Raw genomic sequence first — 19,852 nt, forward strand, 5'->3', positions numbered from 1 at the left:
AGCGAGTTCGTGTTTTCCAATTAGAAAACGGAAACGTAGTCGACAACGAGATTTCCGCGCAGAACAGCCGATGCAGAACGTTACGAGTTGCGTATTCGCGATTACATTCGAGGAAAAACCTCTAAACTCGACCGCAGATCTATTTCTTTTTCGCGAAATATAATTGGATAAAAAACAAATCGTTTGAGGAAAGAAAGGAGAACAACAATTTACTATCAACCTTGATGCAAAGAAATACTTAGAAATTACTACATCCGTTGATTAATCTCGCCAAGTGCACAATTAGTATTTTTTATTGAAGCAGTGACATTTTATTGAACTCATGACGCAACCTCGATTTCGACTTGATTCTTTGAAACGAAAATAGGTCGATTTCAATATTTCAACTTCTAGTATTTTGACTCTGCCACGATCCTCGAATTTTTATATTTTAAACTCGCACCGATTTTAAGAAATAACAAGAATTTGTAACGTTCAAAGAAGATTCAACTTGAAATTGAAACTGGAAAAATAACGATAAGGATTCTCTCGTCTGTTATCGAAGCACGAGATATTTTCTATTGTTAGAAAAATACAATTGGGTCGGAAATAACCGAAGAAACGCAGCGGGGTTAAATATTTTTTACTAACAACTTCAGAAACAATAGTAACACGCGCGTGACCACGTACCCCTGAAAGCTCTTACCTGCGATTTGTATGCAACGATACAATGCTCTCTCTCTCTCTACCGTCGTATTTCGATCATATGTCAGATTGACAAGTTGCTGGGTTTACCCCCTTATTTGTTCAGCATTCTTTCTTAACGTTCAATCGAACGTTCACGACGATTGGCTACAAATTTAACGGTGCCCGTGCAGGCCATCCGTATCTGTTGCCATACAGACAGTGTCGAGCGTGAATATATTCTTGCATTACGTTCGTCAAAAGCGAAGGAACCGTTAAAGATTGTCAGATCGCAGTTATCGCTGCAAGGAAACGTCATTACGTCGTTAGGAATAAATTTCTGTTTACGTAGCATAACTCCTTGAAAAGATTATGCAATTTACGAAAGGTATATGTTCGCGGTTAATTACAATCAGATATAAAAATAATCGTACAGGATGAACCGTTTAGTGTTACAAATTGATCGAATGGCCAATCTGCATTTCTAAACGCAACGTTGCACGCCTCCGCTGATTCTCTACTTGAGAATGATTTAATTCGTCCATATATCAGGTGCCTTAACGAGATTAACTTGCCGCGTTATGTTAATTAATCTTGAGTGGTTTCCTATAAAAAGACCATTATACGTTAATCAAACATCGTGTACCGTTCCTTCGTTATGTTTGTTTATTAATAATGTCATAATTAGCTAATCTCTCCCGTGTCATTTGGCTCGCGTCTTATCGTCATTAAACAAATTCATTTCTTCGATACCAGACAAATCGCAGAAGCGACAACCATATATATCTATCGTAACGTCGTTTCGAATCGAATGAAATTAATGACGGCCTTTTCCAATAATAATTTTTCATAGGGCAAGTTGTTCATTTCGAAAATCGTACTATACCGTTCCCTCTAGTTCTTTTTTAGATCGACGGTAAAGTTCAAGGTCCTCCGCATGATGGTGCACACTCAAAACTTGATACGAAGTCGTTCATGGAAGCCTCTGTTACTTTACAGACCTAGTATACGTATATAGGGTGGATCAAAAGGACGGAATATTTTAAAGAGTTAAATGTATGATATGAAACTTAAGATTAAATTATTAAAACTTAAATAATAATAATATACGCGCCTAAAATACACGCTACACATATATGTACTAAAATTGTATATGTATACAGTTATTTAAACTGCTTCTGTATCTCGGATATGTCAGTTTCAGATTCTCAGAATTTCGTGAACCACTAAAAATTATCTCGTTCAAGAGATATTTCGACGGAAAACATTCTTTTTCTTTGTCCACCCTGTACGTACGTGCGTAATAAGCCTGCGTACGTTCCTGAGAATGTGATAGTACAACAGGATCATCATCATCATCATCATCGTCATTATCGTTATTAGCACTCCTTCTACGAGTTCACCACTGTCAACTGGTTCATCGTCTTGTTGTTTTTCCGCAGAACATATATCTGGCTGATAAGAATGTATTTCTTCGCGTACACGCGCTCTGTATGTTATACACACGAACAATCGTTCTCACAACGCGCACATAGGTCGCTACTGGCAATTATCTTCCCCCTTACAAACGCGTCGTTCTTTTTCTCCACAGAAATCTAACTGTTCTTCAATGTCGATGAACCATGTATGGCTTGGAAGAAGATGAACGTTTCAACGACGCGCGTTCCCTGCGCGAATTTCGAGTTTCGACCACTGGATGCCCTGGAACGGCAAAAGGAATAATCGGTAAGATCGCATTGATTCTCGGAGAAGAGGTGTGCACGAAATTTGTAGCACCGACGCTGTTATGTGTCAGGCATTAAGAAGTCGGAATGTAATGAGAAACAGCCGCCTCGCCTTAAACACACCCTAATCTCCTTTTGGTTCTCAATTTAGAGCATGTATGTGCTTGTTCGAGGAACACCTTCTCTGTCGGCCTTGACAAAGCCCTGTTTCGATGGTACAAGTTCATTAATCTTCGGACAAAGTATCCTTCGCGAAAAGAAACGAAGTCGTAGAAATTGGATCGAGAGGCTCCGCGGACAAGAAGCACATGCCACGATACTATAAATTCATAGAAAGATCGAGCAAACCGCTCTCGAACGTTATCGACAAGCTGAGAATTTTTATGCATTTATGAGATATATAAAAAAACAATGCGTGATATGCGAAAAAATATCCGAAGCAAAATTATGCAAGTTAGAGGATGAGACGAATCCTTATACGCGTTCTGTTTCTTTAATTATCTCCGTAAGGATACGTATTTGCATGAAAACCTTCAGTCTGATCGTTGATTGAGTGATTTCTAATCTTAGAATCTACTTTTGTATCGTTATCAGTCAATTGATAGTACAGAGAACCAGTAACCGAAAATGTAGACGTAGCATGTGCTGTTTCTCTATCGAGTTCCTCGATCTAATTAAAACAGTGTGTACCAATTGAACGGCGAAAATGATTTACTGTTCGGTATAATTGTTCGAAGTAGTTGTCATTAGATTAATGGTAGCAAGTCATACATCATGTTAGTACATCCGTAGATCTCGATGAAAGTGTATGATACTGCAGAAATAGCGGAACGTAGATATAAAACTTTAATAATTGTACAATTGTTCTGTTTGCGTGCATCAAGTATTACGATAAAGGATTTATGTCTGTAAAATATAAGTATCGTGCAATGAACAATGATTCTTGTAACTTCTCTCGCTTTAAAGAAATTAAAAAAATTCAATTTTTATTTATCTCTGCGCAAATTGCATTAATACCCGTAATTTTATAAAATATAGTTTTATACGATAATCGTACCGCTAAATTTAAAAAATGCCGCATTAAACTGCGATAGAAAACACGAACCGTAGCGTCGGAATCTTATCTTATTTCATTATACGTATACATGTATGGCGCATTCGCCGTGCGAGATACGCTCGTTATATTGTTCTATGTAAAATCTCTGTTACATTGTACATATTTTACCTTTGGTGTTAAATAACATTTTCTGTATCACGATAACCGATAACAGACGCGATATTAACGATTGACCGTTGTTACCTTGAAATATCTCGTCTCGTACAGCAACAAAATAATCGCCAAAGTAAACTTTTACGTAAAAGTGAGTTGTTATCGCGAAACAAATGCTGAAACGATCCCAGTATCGAGCGTAGATCGTCCAACGAGTGCAAGACACTGCAGGTGTGACGTTCCATCGCGCCTCCTTCTCATTGTATCCATCGACTGACCTTACGTATGCTAATTGTCGCGGTTTTATCTGCACGCGAACTCGCTATCGCTGTAATATCAGTTAACGGATCCGATATAGGCCACGAGAAAGGTGCAAGGATTGATTTATGTCGAACGTAAAATACTCTTTCACGGCCGCATTCAAAAAGCTTGGTCTCTATGTCGGCTATGGTTGAATAAATTCTTTTTTACGCGTTTCGCCTAGACTAGATTCTTTTTCGATGCAACGACGATCCACTTGCGAATCGTATCAGCGAGATCTCGGCCAGCCGTTAGCCGGTAGACGTGAGACGTTGCAGGCGATGACCGGAAGTCACGGTCGAAGACCGTCCAGACGACCTTCCAACCATACTCTTATCAACGTCCTTAATATCGTCGAGTCGAAGTTGGAATTAGTTTGCTAGAAGTTTCCATCGTAATAATTACTTGAGAATACACAAGGGACCAGTGCACACTACCATCGACAAGGGTTGATACAGTGGATACTCGTTAGAAAACCATTTCATAAAACGAGTAGATAAATTCGCGCGATAACCGACGATCGGTGGCCGAATAATGTTTTATTCCTTTCTATTTTTTTTTTTTTCCTAGCGTTTTATTTTCGTTTGAGTCGCAATAAAATATTACAGTACAGATAGTTCGTTTTAAAGGATAACGAACGAACAAGCGATGGATCATAGATCGTTTATGATAAAACGAGCCGTGTACTGAAATGCGATTAATAGCGTACGTTCGTCCAATTTCAGAGCTATGCAATTTTCTGAGCTAGCGTATTCTCAGTTCAGATTGTACTTATTAAGGTAGCGCTTCTAGTGGCTCGTTAGAAGTTCCAAGAAAGGAAAAAAAACACAGACAGCGCGCGGAATAACTCGAGGACTGTGACGGACGTCGGTCTAGTCGAAAGCATCGCATTATCATAGGAGGAAGATTGATCACAGTACACGGTTTGTGTTTTCTGTTCAGTGACCATCTTCGCGTCACGCAATTGCGGCAGGGTTGCTGTCAAGGGCATCGTGTACATGAGATCTTGGCGCTCGGTTGGTCACGCTATATTCACAATTGGCGAACATCTCGTAGTTGGAATCATTGTTGGAACGTCCGGCTTCCCCCGCATGTCCATTCACGCGCAGTTTGTCCTCGTAGAATTTCGCGGGTTAACCCCGATCCTCTGGCGTAAACTCCGACACGTGGCCGCGGTTTAGGCGAAGTGCGCAGTGGCGAGGTTCATAGTTGGACGAAGAGACACGACCTAGGCGAAGAGAATCGCCTTCTATAAGTCGACCGAGGGATGCAACGTTCAGTAGGCAATAGACCTTCCTATCTACATCTTTGGCACGAGTTTTTAACTATACAACCGACCGCCAAGCAGTTGGCGCGAAATCCTGTGAGTGCAATTTACCGTCACCCTTTTAGAAAAGTGTTTGGCTATTAATTTCTATCATTTTGTGCTGTACAATCGTAACGTACATATTTTATTTCGATGGTAACTAGTTCTTTTTTATTTTTACGATTTTTTCAGAAGCGACTCGGTGATTAAATTTTATTATATATTATTTTCGCGCAGATGCTTATCTTTCCTGCGACTAGAATATAAGTTTAAAAAATGAAAATTTAGCTAGTCAGATTAAATCGGCAAGCATGCAACAACGAGAAACGTTAATTTCGTATTACAGAGTTAATTGTCCGAGAAGGGCGTAGAGGAATTTACTCGTCCGGTTTAGTTTCCTTTCGAAAGTGTAACGCGCATAGGATGATAACGATGCATTGATAACAATTGAGTTCAATTTTATCAAACAATGTCTCGAGAATATAAAATGGCAGAACACGGTCGCGGTGTATTTATATCGTAGGAAAAGTGCGTATGATATTTGAGAAAATTTTAGCGTGCCTTGAAAAGTCTACAGACCTAATCACAAAAATTCTTTCCGCATTTCGTACTTCGTATTTCCGTATTTTAAGAATAAATCTGAAATTTAGTGTTTTATCGTCTGTAGAATGTAACTGTGTAATGTATTGAACAGTATTTTCCATTAATACCGAATACCGGAACGAATGTATGTTTACGGTAGGGGAAAAAAGCATTTCGCTTATAATATATTCGTCGCATAAAAGAGGCGTAACGATCGACCACTTTTCGCGACTGACCGTTGGAAATTTTAATAGCTAAAATCGATTTTATTCGTTTTGTTTTTACCTTCGCTGGCACGTATTTTTACAGATGGTTGATTCCTGTGTTTGACAAACATCGTTCCGGTATCGAAAATTACCGCTAACATTTGCAATACGTTGTCAGCTAGGATGCTAATAGATCGAATTTAAACGTCGAATTAGCAATATCACTAATACGATCCGGAAACACGATCGGACAAACACACATCCAACAGTATCACGGAACGTTCCTCACCGAACGAAATTAAAATTTCTGTTAATTGCACGCGTGTTTACTTCGACAACAGTCATGAATGTAAATTGCGTTCGTTCGTTAAATATTTATTTTAGCCGATATGTTACTTGTCTTAAACATTTACAGTGACAATGAGAAACTCGTGTTACAGGAATAAAGGATGGATCAGAGCATGATCCATCAGTACGTGGTTTTTAAATTAAATTGCCTTTAGAATGATATTTGAATTCAAATTAAAACAGTGATTCACAGTGATTTTCAGAAAATCAGATTGCAATTAATGATTCAAAGGTGAATAAATTTCAAAATCTGCAAATAAGTATTCTGTGTTGTTCGCAGTTTTACAAGTCGACTGGTAATATGAATGTGTCTACCGTATTTCCGGAAGGACTTACTGAAACCGAGAGATCGCAACGTCATGCATCAGTGAGCGTAAAGGATGACGAAGACGTTCAAGATAGGTATAATCGTAAGTACCGCCAGATTCTAATCTTCTTCTATTGTAACGACACACATGGTAATTTTACATTACGATTTTAGTCATCGCGTTACACTCTCTTCTATGCTATCTTACATCACTTTTAATTCATAATATTGTATCAAGTTGTTTCACAATTTGCGTACTTCGACACGGCAGCTTGCTATAACGTAGATTTATATAGAAGATCGCATAACGTGTAACGTAATGGGTAAAGGCTGACTTTATACGCGCAATTAGATCGAAAATGTTAGGGGGACTCGACGAAAACGAAAGGTTTCGTCCGCGAAGCACTGACAACGGTATAAATAAATGTTAGTTTCATATAATATAGATTTTCTCCTAGGGATAATGTAGACAAAGCTCATGATGAACCTGGCGTTAATGTGCGGAACATTCGCACAATTTTGAGATAGACTTGTCAGATTCAAGATCAACAGTGGTAGTCTAGAAATCTACTTTGGAAGCATTAACAGTAATAAATTTGTCTCGCACGTGTGAATAAATTGTAAATAATTTCGATCTGTTCGTTGCAATAACCATTTTACATATTATGTAGGTACAACTCCATATATTAAAACGAAACCTGGCTATTCCTACAAGTCTTTTGTTATATCTTTCGTTGTAATTAAGTAACGTTCTAATTACTAAATCGCGTAATTTCGATAATTATACTAAGTAAACGACCAACTGCTCTGCACGATTCTACATGGAAGAACTATTACCTGTAGTGTAGGATGGAATATAGTAGGAAGTAATATAAATTCGGTAGCACCTATTAGCATACTGGTGCGTGACATTTCCACATAACGCAAAGGTGTGGAAATGTACGAAACGAGAGACTTGATACACGGCATTACAAAACCAGTCAATACCGACAAATGTATTTCCGGTGAGAAAAAAAAAAAGAAAAAAGCACGTGATCGCTATCGATTAATTTGATATGCGATTATTTCATGGTGACGCATCTTGCAAGGAACAACGTTATCTACGTTTACATGGACTCGTATGTCCTTCGAGAGAGATAATTGCGCAATTACCATGAAATTTGTTGACACGTTGTGTCCTGCCGAACTCACACTGTTTTATACGAGTTATACGGAGGATACGGGCGGAAAAAAATTTTCCACTTCGCTTATTGTGTGTCATGTTAAGCTATACCGAGAAGTAATTAAAACACCACGTACAACTTCCATCGCTCGTAATGGATATCTGTGTCTATTGTATGTTTTTTTAAACGCATCTACGTGCTATAGTTCTTGCGCACATTAAATACCAAATACAGGTATCTGAATTTCTTACACGTTGTTCGAAAGTACGATAATATATCAAATTGTTCATATAAATTAATTATCGAGCGGGAGAAACTGTTTTAGAAAATTAGTATGAAACATTCAAAGAACGCATAAAAAAATGTTTAAAAATGTTTAATTTTTAACAATTTAAGATATTTAAAAATCCATCAAATAAGAAAATCGTTCTCAATTACCAATTTATCGACGGAGAAGTCGCGATACATGGATTGCTAATTTTAATTTGACTGAAAGAATTCTCGACAGATCGCGACTCGCTATTGCCTATATGATACAATGCTAATGCATGCAAATGACGATGGTTACGCGTATCAAAGACTTGTTGAGTAACAACTGCAATTAATTTGCTTAGTATTTGCAGAAATTGGACTACTTATAACTGTAAGTTCGATTAACATAATATTATCTTTTAATTGTAAAATATCGGCCATTAAATTAACGTTCGTTAATTAAAGTTGACCTATTACTCTCTCCGTTAAAATCTATGTATAAGACATTATTTAAATTCACGATCTTCCACCAATTTACATATAATGTATTCGAGCGTATAATTTCAATAAAACGTAAATTCATTAATTGGACGTAAATTATAGGAATCGTTAAAAATAAATAAATTACGCTCATAAATACGTATTCAGATTCTTTGCATCGTACAACGATCATTGGTTATTATGTATAAATTAGTATGATTTATTTAAATGCTATATTTATTTGCTATATTTAAATGCTAAATGCTAGATTTATTTACATTCGCGTGCACCTCTAGTTTACGTCGTTCTAATTAATAAACTTCTAAAATTAAAAAATTGTGCTAATGTTACTACAAATCTCGATACCTGTCGCAACACGTTCATTGTTTCAGTTTACCGAAAGCAACTGACTCAAACGCTTCGAACTGCCAAAGATTTGATGAAAACAAAAACTTCGATCCCTAAACGACAAAGAGAACATCCTCTGGGATACAAACGGATTAACCAAAATTAAACAGAATATACTCCCTCTGTAGCGCACGACTCAACGTGTCTATTCTCTTTACGCAGTACAAATTCTCTCTACCGACTTCCGAAAGATCTTTTGAAAAATGTATTGCTTCGTAGAAAACGGCAACCTGTATCCATCCATTCGTTACACGTAGCGAAACAATTTTATTCAACGCTACGCGCTCCATATTCAGCGTCTTGCCGAAGAACATAAATAGAAAAAGATTGATCTTTCTTGATCTATCATACCGTTCATAGAAAGTCAGGTTCTCGATGCCGCGACACGACACGATCTCTCCGATCTTGGTGTAACAGAGATCTGGTACACCGGCGTGATTCAACCACGACGTTTGGAAATTTCCAGATTTCACCTTGACTTTGATTGCACGTCGCACGCGAGTCGAATCGTGCGAATCTTTCGGATACAACAAGTTACTACGTGTTATGTCTACTAAACAGAGCCGAGTCGCACGAGTTCGGAATTCTACTTACCGAGAAACATGCCGTATTATTCATTCATGGCTAATCGTTAAACTAGAAAATTACGCGCTAAGTGGTTTCTGTCTCGTCGTTCCTACTTATGACCGAATAATCAGAATTAATCCTTTCGCTGCGGATTAAAACGGACAGCGTGCTGCGATAACTATAATATGTTGCAGAACTTGGAAGAAAATGTTGTTTCATGTGAATTATATATATATATAATACTAATTTATCCGTCGATCAATGTGTGTACTCTTACTGTAGATTACAGAATAGGAAATACATAATGGATTGGTGGGTCGTCGTAAGATTTATAAATCATAATAATTTGTAATTTTCGACGTGCTCGTACGACGTACGGGGTTCACGGTGAAAGGCTTAACAACGTTGTGCAAAATAGTTTTACGATGAATTTTATTCGAAGTAATTTCCAGTAAGTTCCGTCTCGTCTTGCTAAACCCGAAACGACTTTCTTGGTAAAACACGCGTTACATACGCGCAATATTTTTTCCACCATGATGCGAGAATAATAGAATAAATATACCTAACCGACACGCAGCTGAACTTTGACCGACAATACGGAACGACACACCAATACAACGGAGAGCAAATAGTTACATTTGAAACGATTGCATGTCGCGTTTGTAAATAATTTATAGATATAAGGACAATTTCCATGAATTAACAAACGGTCGATAATTGACGAATGAATTTGTACGGTGAATTAGCGACCAATAAAACTTTGCATCGTAACGCTGTTAAACATACTTGTTTCTTTCTGTCTTTCATTTCAAGAATTTCTAAGATAAATTTTTCAAACGCCGCAAAGTTTTTTAGACGACAGAGAACGATCTTAAAACGATAAGAACGTGCAACACGCTTATAGAACTTACGAGAATGAAAATAAGGAAGTCGATGCGCTCGATCTCCTCACAAAGTGTTTAATTTTTAATGGGTTACTCGATCTCATATATCGCGTTGGAAAAGTAAGTTTTTTTTTTTTTTTTTTTTCAAAAGAGCCGTGATGGGACACGAGGTAGGAATTGCTTGTGATAGAATTTATCTTCAAAGTATTCTGTACGGTGTTATCGAAGATTTGAAAAATAAATAACAGGTTAATAAGAGAAAACAGTATTATAGTTAGAACTACAATCGATCTGTTTCGACTGAAACAAAATTCCAATGGTAGCTACTAGCCTATTACGACAATGAGCTTCTTCTGCGTGCTACCAACTCGGAATGCATGCTAAATGAAAATTGAGTCGCATACCGATGCATAGCGAAGACAGGCTGAACAATAACAAAGACTAACAGAGAAATAGATGTGCAATAAGAAGAGAAAAATGTGTTTACTCTCGTATCAAGTTTTCCAAAGGCTTTGAAAACTGCATATATTAAGCTATAACTTCCTTGTTATGTTGCACTCGTGGATCTTCGATCTATTGAAATTCCATTTATTTCGAACAAAATTCATTGAATTTCCTACTGGAATTATTGCAAAAAAGAAAAGAAACTGTAGAAGGAGGAATATTTTACCAGGGTACATTTACAGGCTAGTGGATTATTCGTATTGCCGAAAAACCGGTTTAACAAAGTAACTTGTGTTGTCTTTTTGAGCAGAACGTTGCACGTGTCGTCGAATAAATACAATTCAAACATCGTGGATCTAGAATTGGCAAAAAATGTAAACGCCGAGCAAAAGTAAGATGAAAGAGGTAACGATGTGTGAACCGATGACTGGCTACCATTTGTTTGCCGTTAACAGACCACCGTAATGACCAGTTTTCGCTCTAACTGGATTGATTAACTTCACACATGCTCCGAACCGGCTGTACCGACAAAATACGTAATTACACGATACGGATTCACGTCGATGTTTACAGTGTTCGTAGCGTCGCGTTATCCGAGAATACCTGAAATAAAATCGTCCCTCTTCCATCCACGATTTGCCTCTTTCGTTAAACAGAAAAACAAAATTGAGAGCAGTCACGTTGTACTTTTCGACGATGCAACGCTGCCTTCGTGTGCACATGTGCACGAATGTGTTTAAACGTGCAAAGAGCGTTGCGCTTTTCCTCGATAGTGGAGTATTTCAGATACTAATTATTTTAAGATGTCACGACGTCGTGGAAATTATCGTTAATTTAAAAATATTATAAAAAGGATTTTTAAAGCGTTTGATCAGGACGATAGGTGGTGCATAGAAGCACGTAACATCCATACGAAGAGTAGATGCTAAAATATGAGTTGGAAGAAACGATTGAGGATAATTTAAATTATTAAATTTCACATCAATATGGACTGTTCGTATATGTATTCATATATTCGTTTAACTTCCTCAGACTCTCGTTGTTGCACTATAAGTAACACATTCAACAATGACACGTCAGTTTTCTATTATGTTAACTTGAATAATCGTACCTTATATGATTTATTTATTACTATAATTATTAAACTGAATCTCTCAACTAATCTTATTTGCACTTATGGAAGGATATACGTAATTACTTACATTAATACATTACGTTACGCATAACGCGTATTTTTATTAATACATTCCTACTGCTATTTTAATATCACACACCGAAATTGCTATACCGTTCCCAGAAAAGAGAGAAAAATTAAACCGCAAGTCTGATATTCGTTTAGTTATTCGATCCTATTTACGCAAAACTTTTCGAATGAGAATTTTGGAAGAGATTTCTTGACTTGAGAGCTCCAAACAGCGTCGAACGTGGCGATATTAACGATAACAAAGCTAAGTTAAACGATATGAAGTGCGATAAAGCTTTCGTTTTCGTTCATTAAAGATAATCCAAACCTGATCCAGTTCGATAGAGATTGATATAATTTAACATTGTGAATACCCGCGTATAATCTAACATACCAGAGACGATTTAGTCATACGTATCGGTAATAGCAAGTGAAAATACGCATTTCGAAGAAGTACGTCGCATACATCGATCGAACATAGCAAATTCACGATCGTTGCTGATTACTAAGACTGCAGATATTTGTGCAAATAAATATTTACGCGAATATAATTAAAAAAGTGAAATTTAAATAGAGAATTGTTTTACCTATCAAGTATTACAACGAGTACTATACTTTGCGCATGTTATGTATTTTTCCGTGTTATACGCATTTTATGCATTTTTGCATCTTCAAATTTCCGATAAACGCATAATGATAGGTAGTCTGCTGATTATCTCGTCAACGACGACGTCTTCTTAGGAGCGACACGCGTTCCTGTTTCAACGTCTACGTAGCGAAGATCGAGGGCAGATAATTGCAAATAGTTGGTTTATTATTAAATTATTTTTATTTCCATTCTTTTATCCTTATCCCCGTTACATGTTGAAAGATGCAAAGAAAAGAATTTCTCGGTAAACTGAGTCATCGATGATAAACATTACAGATACAGGAGAGTCATACATTATGTGATTCGTTATTTATTATACAGGATGTGCCATTTAAGTTAATCCTTGCAAATATCTCGAGAACCACTTCTGATAGGGGAAAATATTCCGAACAAAAGTTAAATTGCTTCGAAGGGGAGATAATTCGATAATCAATAGTTTTCTTTTTTTTTTTTATACAAAACACACGAAGATCACGTTGTTAAGCAATAGAAGAATTTTATTTCTTATCCAGTACTTGCGTAACGATTACGTGAATTCATTAACAATCTCGAAGAGTACAGAATTCAGGAGATACTTAACGATAAATTTGTCCGTGGCCGGACAAATTCCGACCGAAACAGAGTACATTCGAGCATTATTTATACTCATAATGATACATTTCGATTATGATATGATATGATGATACATTTCGCTAAATTTCTCTGACACCTAAATTATAAACGATATTTATCTTCGTTTGCAGCGAAATAAAATATTCGTTTTTCACTTGGATTATGACATCAGCGTCGCCGTGTTATGCATCCCATTATACAGACCTTTCTATGCACTGACATTCATAATTTCCGCTCGAGAAAATTGCCCCGGGCCAACAGTACGCTCTTTGCAACCTTTTGCGACGTCGGGTATATTTAATTTCAGGTTTCGATTACGTACAACAGTTTAAAGAATATTTTGACGGTGACGTCCCACCACACCGTAGACCGCAACACGTGAATAAGCGTAACGGAGATTTTATGAGCTCGTGCTTTGATTATTTCTGCGGTTTTACCGTCAATATCGCCACGGCACGCCACACGTTTCAATGATTTTTACCATCGATAAAATCACGCAATTGCAAAGGATACCCGGGTCATTCGAAATCTGTCTTGGCTTAATTATTAATATCACGGTTGATACACGGCTTTCAGTAACGTTAGATATGCTTCAACTTGTTTCTGACCGTTTTTTAAGTAAAAGAAAATGATGATTTTTTGTATTGTTTATTAATATTTAATTCTCATTTCTTATTTTAATGGATATTCCTACATGTTTCCGCAGCATTTGTTTCTTGCCGATATCACTAAGATATACAGTATCTGAATGAACTTTGTCGATAGACATTTTTCCCGTATCATTTCTCGGTAAGAATCGATGATAAGTCAGCGCGTTTCGGTGCGCTTTATCTCTATCATGGAGAATAGAAGTCAAAACGAATGAGTTGTAATCTGCATTACAAAAATTATTCGCTTGTTGAATGCGAATGCGCACCAGGCGGAACACGTAAAAAAGAATTTTGCGGTAAACTGAAAGATTGAAATCCGTTTCGAAACACGCTTCTAGAAAATGAATGAATCTCCGCGGCAAGTCATTAGTAAAAAATTCTGACATCGATGGAGGAGCTGATTAAAACTATTATCACGTAACAGGTAAACGTGTTCGTTCAGCTAGTTCATCATGCGGGCTCGTACGTTACGTTAAGGTAATTTTCCTTCTTCCAGCACGATTCTCATATACAGCTTGTGCGCACCGTGAAAATTCGCGTAACACCTTATTTTCCATTCTATTTCCTAGAAACGTAGCGGCTGTTTCCTGCCCAGGAAACCGACTCATCGCTTGTCAATTTCGGCTACAACCGTAACCGAAGTAGCAATTATAGCGCGGATTCTAAATAATCGCTACGTCGCAATTCCTTCCATCAAAGCAAATTGTGAATTTACGCAATACAATACGAATGATCGTGTACCAACGAGAAGCAGAATCGAGTGGATAGACACCTAAATGCGATGATATTCCACAATGGTAATAGCATCTGCTAAACACCTGTATGTTCTTCTATGTAAATTATGTGGAAATGATTATTGTATATTATTGGTTATACCGTACTGTTGCTCTTATTCTTAATTCAGGGTACTTAATTCAGTGAATATTATATCATTATCTTTTTACTCTATATCAATTTCAATATTCTGAGATACTAACGTCGTTACGTTCATGTGAAAATCAGTCTCGTTTTTCATTATACCACAAACACTCACATAGCCGTACCATATATTAGACACAAAGGAAACGCGTTCTCTCGTTACCAATAGAGAGTTAAAATATCATTAATATTAAACAATGATCGCATTTTAAAGTATAACGTTCGAGTAATCATTCTTGCAAGTCCTCCTTTATCGAAGCATTCTCTTAACTAACAAACGTGGAAACTCGTTTAAAAAACAAAAGGAACTTTCTCTATCGGTTCTCAAACCGAACAACGAGATTTATAATATAAAAATAATCTTCGATCCACAAAAGCAGGAAGTTTCACTGGAAATTAGTGTTTTCACTGGAGTAGCGAATCGCGAAGCGATCACCGTTAAACAAAGTTCATTAGCGTTGAAAACTTTTACCATAAGTAAATATCATCTAAATCGGTAAATCTCGCGTACGATCTTAACGTTTGTGAACCAACATGACGCGAAATCTCTATCTTTTCCTAAATAATTTCCAGCCGCGGATCGTTGAAAAAGGAAAGTCTTCGCGGCAGCACGTGTTTTTTGTGGACGGCGTAGAGAAAAGAATGATCACGGTGCACGATATAATCGTGGCAATTTCGTGGCACATTCACTACACGGTAAAATAGGAACGGTTCCTTTTCGGTCGGATATTGACGCGCGAAACAGTTCATAAGCAGAGAAGCAAAAGGATTAGGCTGGTAATAAATGGTGCTTACGAACTTGGCTGTTGTCGTTGCGGCAGGGTTCGCTGAAACTAATTTTCCCAATTCCTATTGAATGCTCGCGCAACTGAACGTGTTACGTTTTAAACGAAAAAGAGGGAAAGTCAAAGGATAAAATGATGAAACTACGCGAGTACCAGCGGTACGATCGTCAGATTGCCTAAAAATATGTTTACCGTTTTTGCGGTGTAACTTGAGAAAATTTCGTCGAAACTTTATGAAGCGACTAGAAACCATTGACTAAAAAGAATAACTAAACTATTTCTTACGATTAGACAGCGGTGTTTTATCTACTCGTAGGAAATTTAATATATAATAATAATATGCAAAAATATAGAATATATCAAAAGTATAGTACTAATCATAATACTCGGCAAGTGAAATAAATCTCTGCTTAGATTTCCTTTGTTTAAGTGGATTTATAAAAATACGAATTTCCATACCTACGATTATAACATCCGTAACTTTTTAGTTTCTTTTTAGTATCGTACGTTCATCAACGATCGCCTTGGGCTGCAAATTTAGAAAACTTCTAGAAAATATTAAAACAGCAGAACATACTGCTCCGTGGTGTTTGTCCCTTCTCTCGTACAATTATATTGCGGCTCGCGGAAACCAGTAATGCAAATAATAGACAATCTATATGATTTTTTGTTTACGCGCACACCCCGCCAGCTCTTCAAACTTATAAGTACAGCCCCGAGGCCCTTGTTACTTTCTGGGGCACGGAGTTTGCGAAATACGCCGCGGGTTACGTTTGCACATTGTTCGCTCAAGGGTCGTGAAATTTGACATTTAACTTCCTACGAGAATAGATCCGGTCGGTATCCTTTTGCGAAACGCTATTTTTGAAATCGTTGTTTCTGGTAAACTCTCGCAGTTGCGAACGAGACAACGACGATTTGCCACTTTGTTAAGTTATCGATGCTCGTCGCATCGACAAGGACGTCCCCTTAATGGACGTCCGCTATGAACAACGTTCTTCGGCGACTTGATAACATCGGATTGGAAACACGCGGTTCGTTTTAACATTTTATGACTCACTGCGTCTTGAATTGATAATGTCGTAGGTGCGGTTTAGGAATGGAAGATGAAAGTAACGTTACAATGACATTTATCGTAATCGAGTAAAAATCTAATCTCCTATCGTCTCTCGTTAATAACATCTGCATAATACTTTAACGTTTACATTTGCCAGTGTAATTTCATTTCTCGCGCGTTAGTCGCCTACGACAAGTCGTTACGTCAACGCAATTTCAAAAATACGTGCGACAGTGTTTCCGAATCACCCTGTAGATGCCACAGATATCGCTCTTTTTCTTGCCCATTCATGTTCGCTTAGCTATAAACGACGCGAGTGAATAGTTACACAGGTGTGCTACCTGCCGATGGTTTGCAGAAACCATTCCTCCGGTACACGGGTCCAATTAAAGGTACTTAATTATCGTCCGAAGAACCTACATATCTTTGCACAGGGCATTTCGATACGTATCCCTGCCAATACTGTCTGCCAATTTAGAAAATTAAATTCATGCGTATCCAATTTCAAATCGATACAATCGTAAGAGCTTATAAGGAACTGTAGCAGAGTTGGGATATTTCACCTTCCGTGAGATTTTCGTTTCGATTACCAGGGACTGGTTCGAACTTTCGAACATAAGAAATCGATTAGATAACGACGAGTAAGATTTGCAAACAAATGTAAATGTAAAAAGGAATAAATCCAAATTTTTATGTAACAACGGATAAGATCTACAGGGAAGTGAATCGGTGAAAAATTAAGGAATGCAAAAAGTAGCGAACATTCGTTGAACCCCGTTCGTATAACCGAACGATGCAAATGAAGCAGCAGGTGCGCGAAGGATCTATTTGCAGGAGATACCTTGCTACGCAGTGACCCAATTAATAGCACTTAATTACTATCGTGGGACATGTGCGGTGCAGTTTTGCAATCTCCAAGAATTCGACTAGCCTAATTATCTATCTGTAGAACAACACCGCTCATAGATAACCATTGATAACTGGAAAACGAATATGCGTGCATATTACTCCGTACGATATTTACATGCCACTGTTGACTCGCGATGTTTGTAATTATCTTGTTGATATCACCTTGTTCTGCATCCGATGATATCACTGAAACAAACACATAAGATGAGGCCTTGTTAGTTACGATTAGCGATAACACCAAACGTTTGCAAATATCCGAATCTTGTGTGATCATCTGCTAATTATTATCGTTATTTCCAACCATTAACAACTGCAACCAGTTAGTAATATTTCAAAGTAAAGGTAAAAGATATATGTTTTATGTGACGCGTAGCTATAACAAAGTCGAACGAAGATCGTTTCGCGCGATTTTCGCGAAACTGCGTATTACGATCTGCTCGATCACCTTCCTTTAGTTTAAAAACTAAACCCAACAGGGATTATGTAAGAACACGATCGAATCAGTCGGATGAGAGGCAGAAAAAGTACGATGAAAGGAACGGACGAAGGAATGTCCGACGAACGCCGATTTACAAACGTACAGGGTGTAAAGCGAAAAATTGGATGCGATATTGTATCCTGAAATTTATACATTTTATACATTTTATATATATATAATTGAACGATACAATTGCAATTTGAAAGGATATCCCGATTGAACGTGGTGTTGCAAATCCTTTGACAATATAAAACATATTTCAATGAATATTTTAATTAAAGCTAAAAGTTTCAAAACAAAGGCGAATGTTCGTCGTTGTAGCATTATTTATGTACGTACACGTCTGTATAAGTATGATTTATTAATACAAACATATACGACAGGTGAAAAACATATTTTTAAATAAATTCTATCTAGAGAAATGTTCCATCCTAGTTTATACTTATAGAATTTACATCGCAACGTAACTATAAAATATCTTAAATATTACTGATTTGCAATTCATAACGTAATGTGTTATTCGACATCGATCTTCTGGCGGTGTAACATTCACAGGGACGAGGTATGTTTTCAGTTGTTCGTGACTGTGCGTTTTATGGTGAATTAAAAGAACGTTAGCCGAATCAAGCTGTTTTATAATGTTCCAATGGTCAAATAAGTTACAATCGGTATAAGCTTCGAAAGAATTACGGTATAGTGGCATGGGTACAAAATATAGTAATATAAAATTGCGAGATTAATTTAATTTTACGCACAGACGCGTATATGAAATCCATAGAATGTTCTTGTTCAAATTATTTGTTTTTCGCATAGAATATTTCGGATCTCATTCAGTAGACTTTAATTTACGCTGGTACAACAGTGCGTCATTGGAATACGTAAAATATACCAGTAGTTAAGTTTATAATTGTGATAACTTATCTGAGTAACGCAAGCGCGGCATTGAAATTCTTTGAAATAAGAAAATGTACATTGCAATACGTCCATAACTATTTTTCCTAAAGTATATTCAAGTATGTTGATACGTTGTACTACCGACAAAGGTGATTAGAAATAACAGAAAATAGGTTCGATGTAAAGTAAGGATATCAGTTGCAGTGAAAAAAACCAAAATACTGAAAACTGAGAACATAATCACGTTCCTGCCATGATAATCGTATCATCTAACACACCTATCATGTATAAATACATCACTTTCGTGTATCTAGATAGCTAATTGCATGTCAAATTCTCAAATTCGTATCAATAATCCTATTTAACGTTTCCCATCTACTTCGCTACAACGATAATAATTATACGGCGAATATTTATGCAAATTCGTATTCTCAGGAATATCATTTAAAAAAAAAGGAACCCAAACAGGTAATCATCTTGCTTGTTAAATATCGTAATATATATTATATTTTAAATATTTTTTCGCATATTATTTATATTTCATCGCTTCTGTACCTTCGAATTTCATAAAAACCACTGTCTAATAATAATATTCGTCAATTTCCTATTTAATCTAATTCAAAATTGCAAGGAGTTCGTTGTCCAATATAGTATCCCTTTTTTCTGGCTCCAGTTTAGTTTCCCTGGCACAAGCTACCGATATCTACGCCTCCGCGAAATTTAATTGCGCATCGGCCGTTCCCCACAACGCGATCCCGAGATCGTAGATCCTTCTACGCCGCCTAAGATCCCAGTTACGTTACAAAAGACAACAGCCTCCGCGATGACCAGGAACGTAATTACATCCGTGGTAAATGTAGTTACATCGGACCG

The 19,852-nt window shown here is 37.1% G+C and overlaps 1 protein-coding gene across 2 annotated transcripts in view; it reads left to right on the forward strand.

The window, feature by feature from the left end:
* The first annotated feature begins 2,135 nt into the window (after positions 1–2,135).
* Positions 2,136–19,852, forward strand: part of LOC126864993 (aquaporin AQPAn.G-like) — a 36,902-nt gene continuing 19,185 nt past the window's right edge. The window contains exons 1-4 of one of the 2 annotated variants that reach the window (XM_050616978.1): positions 2,136–2,154; positions 2,255–2,388; positions 5,020–5,260; positions 6,620–6,749. In XM_050616978.1, the coding sequence (XP_050472935.1) occupies positions 5,165–5,260; positions 6,620–6,749 (226 nt within the window). In that variant the 5' untranslated portion in view covers positions 2,136–2,154; positions 2,255–2,388; positions 5,020–5,164. Of the gene's footprint in view, positions 2,155–2,254; positions 2,389–5,019; positions 5,261–6,619; positions 6,750–19,852 lie in introns of those variants that run through there. The other variant, XM_050616979.1, reaches the window with a different exon arrangement.

Source organism: Bombus huntii, chromosome 4 (assembly GCF_024542735.1).
Source record: "Bombus huntii isolate Logan2020A chromosome 4, iyBomHunt1.1, whole genome shotgun sequence".
NCBI classification, from domain to species: Eukaryota; Metazoa; Arthropoda; class Insecta; order Hymenoptera; family Apidae; genus Bombus; species Bombus huntii.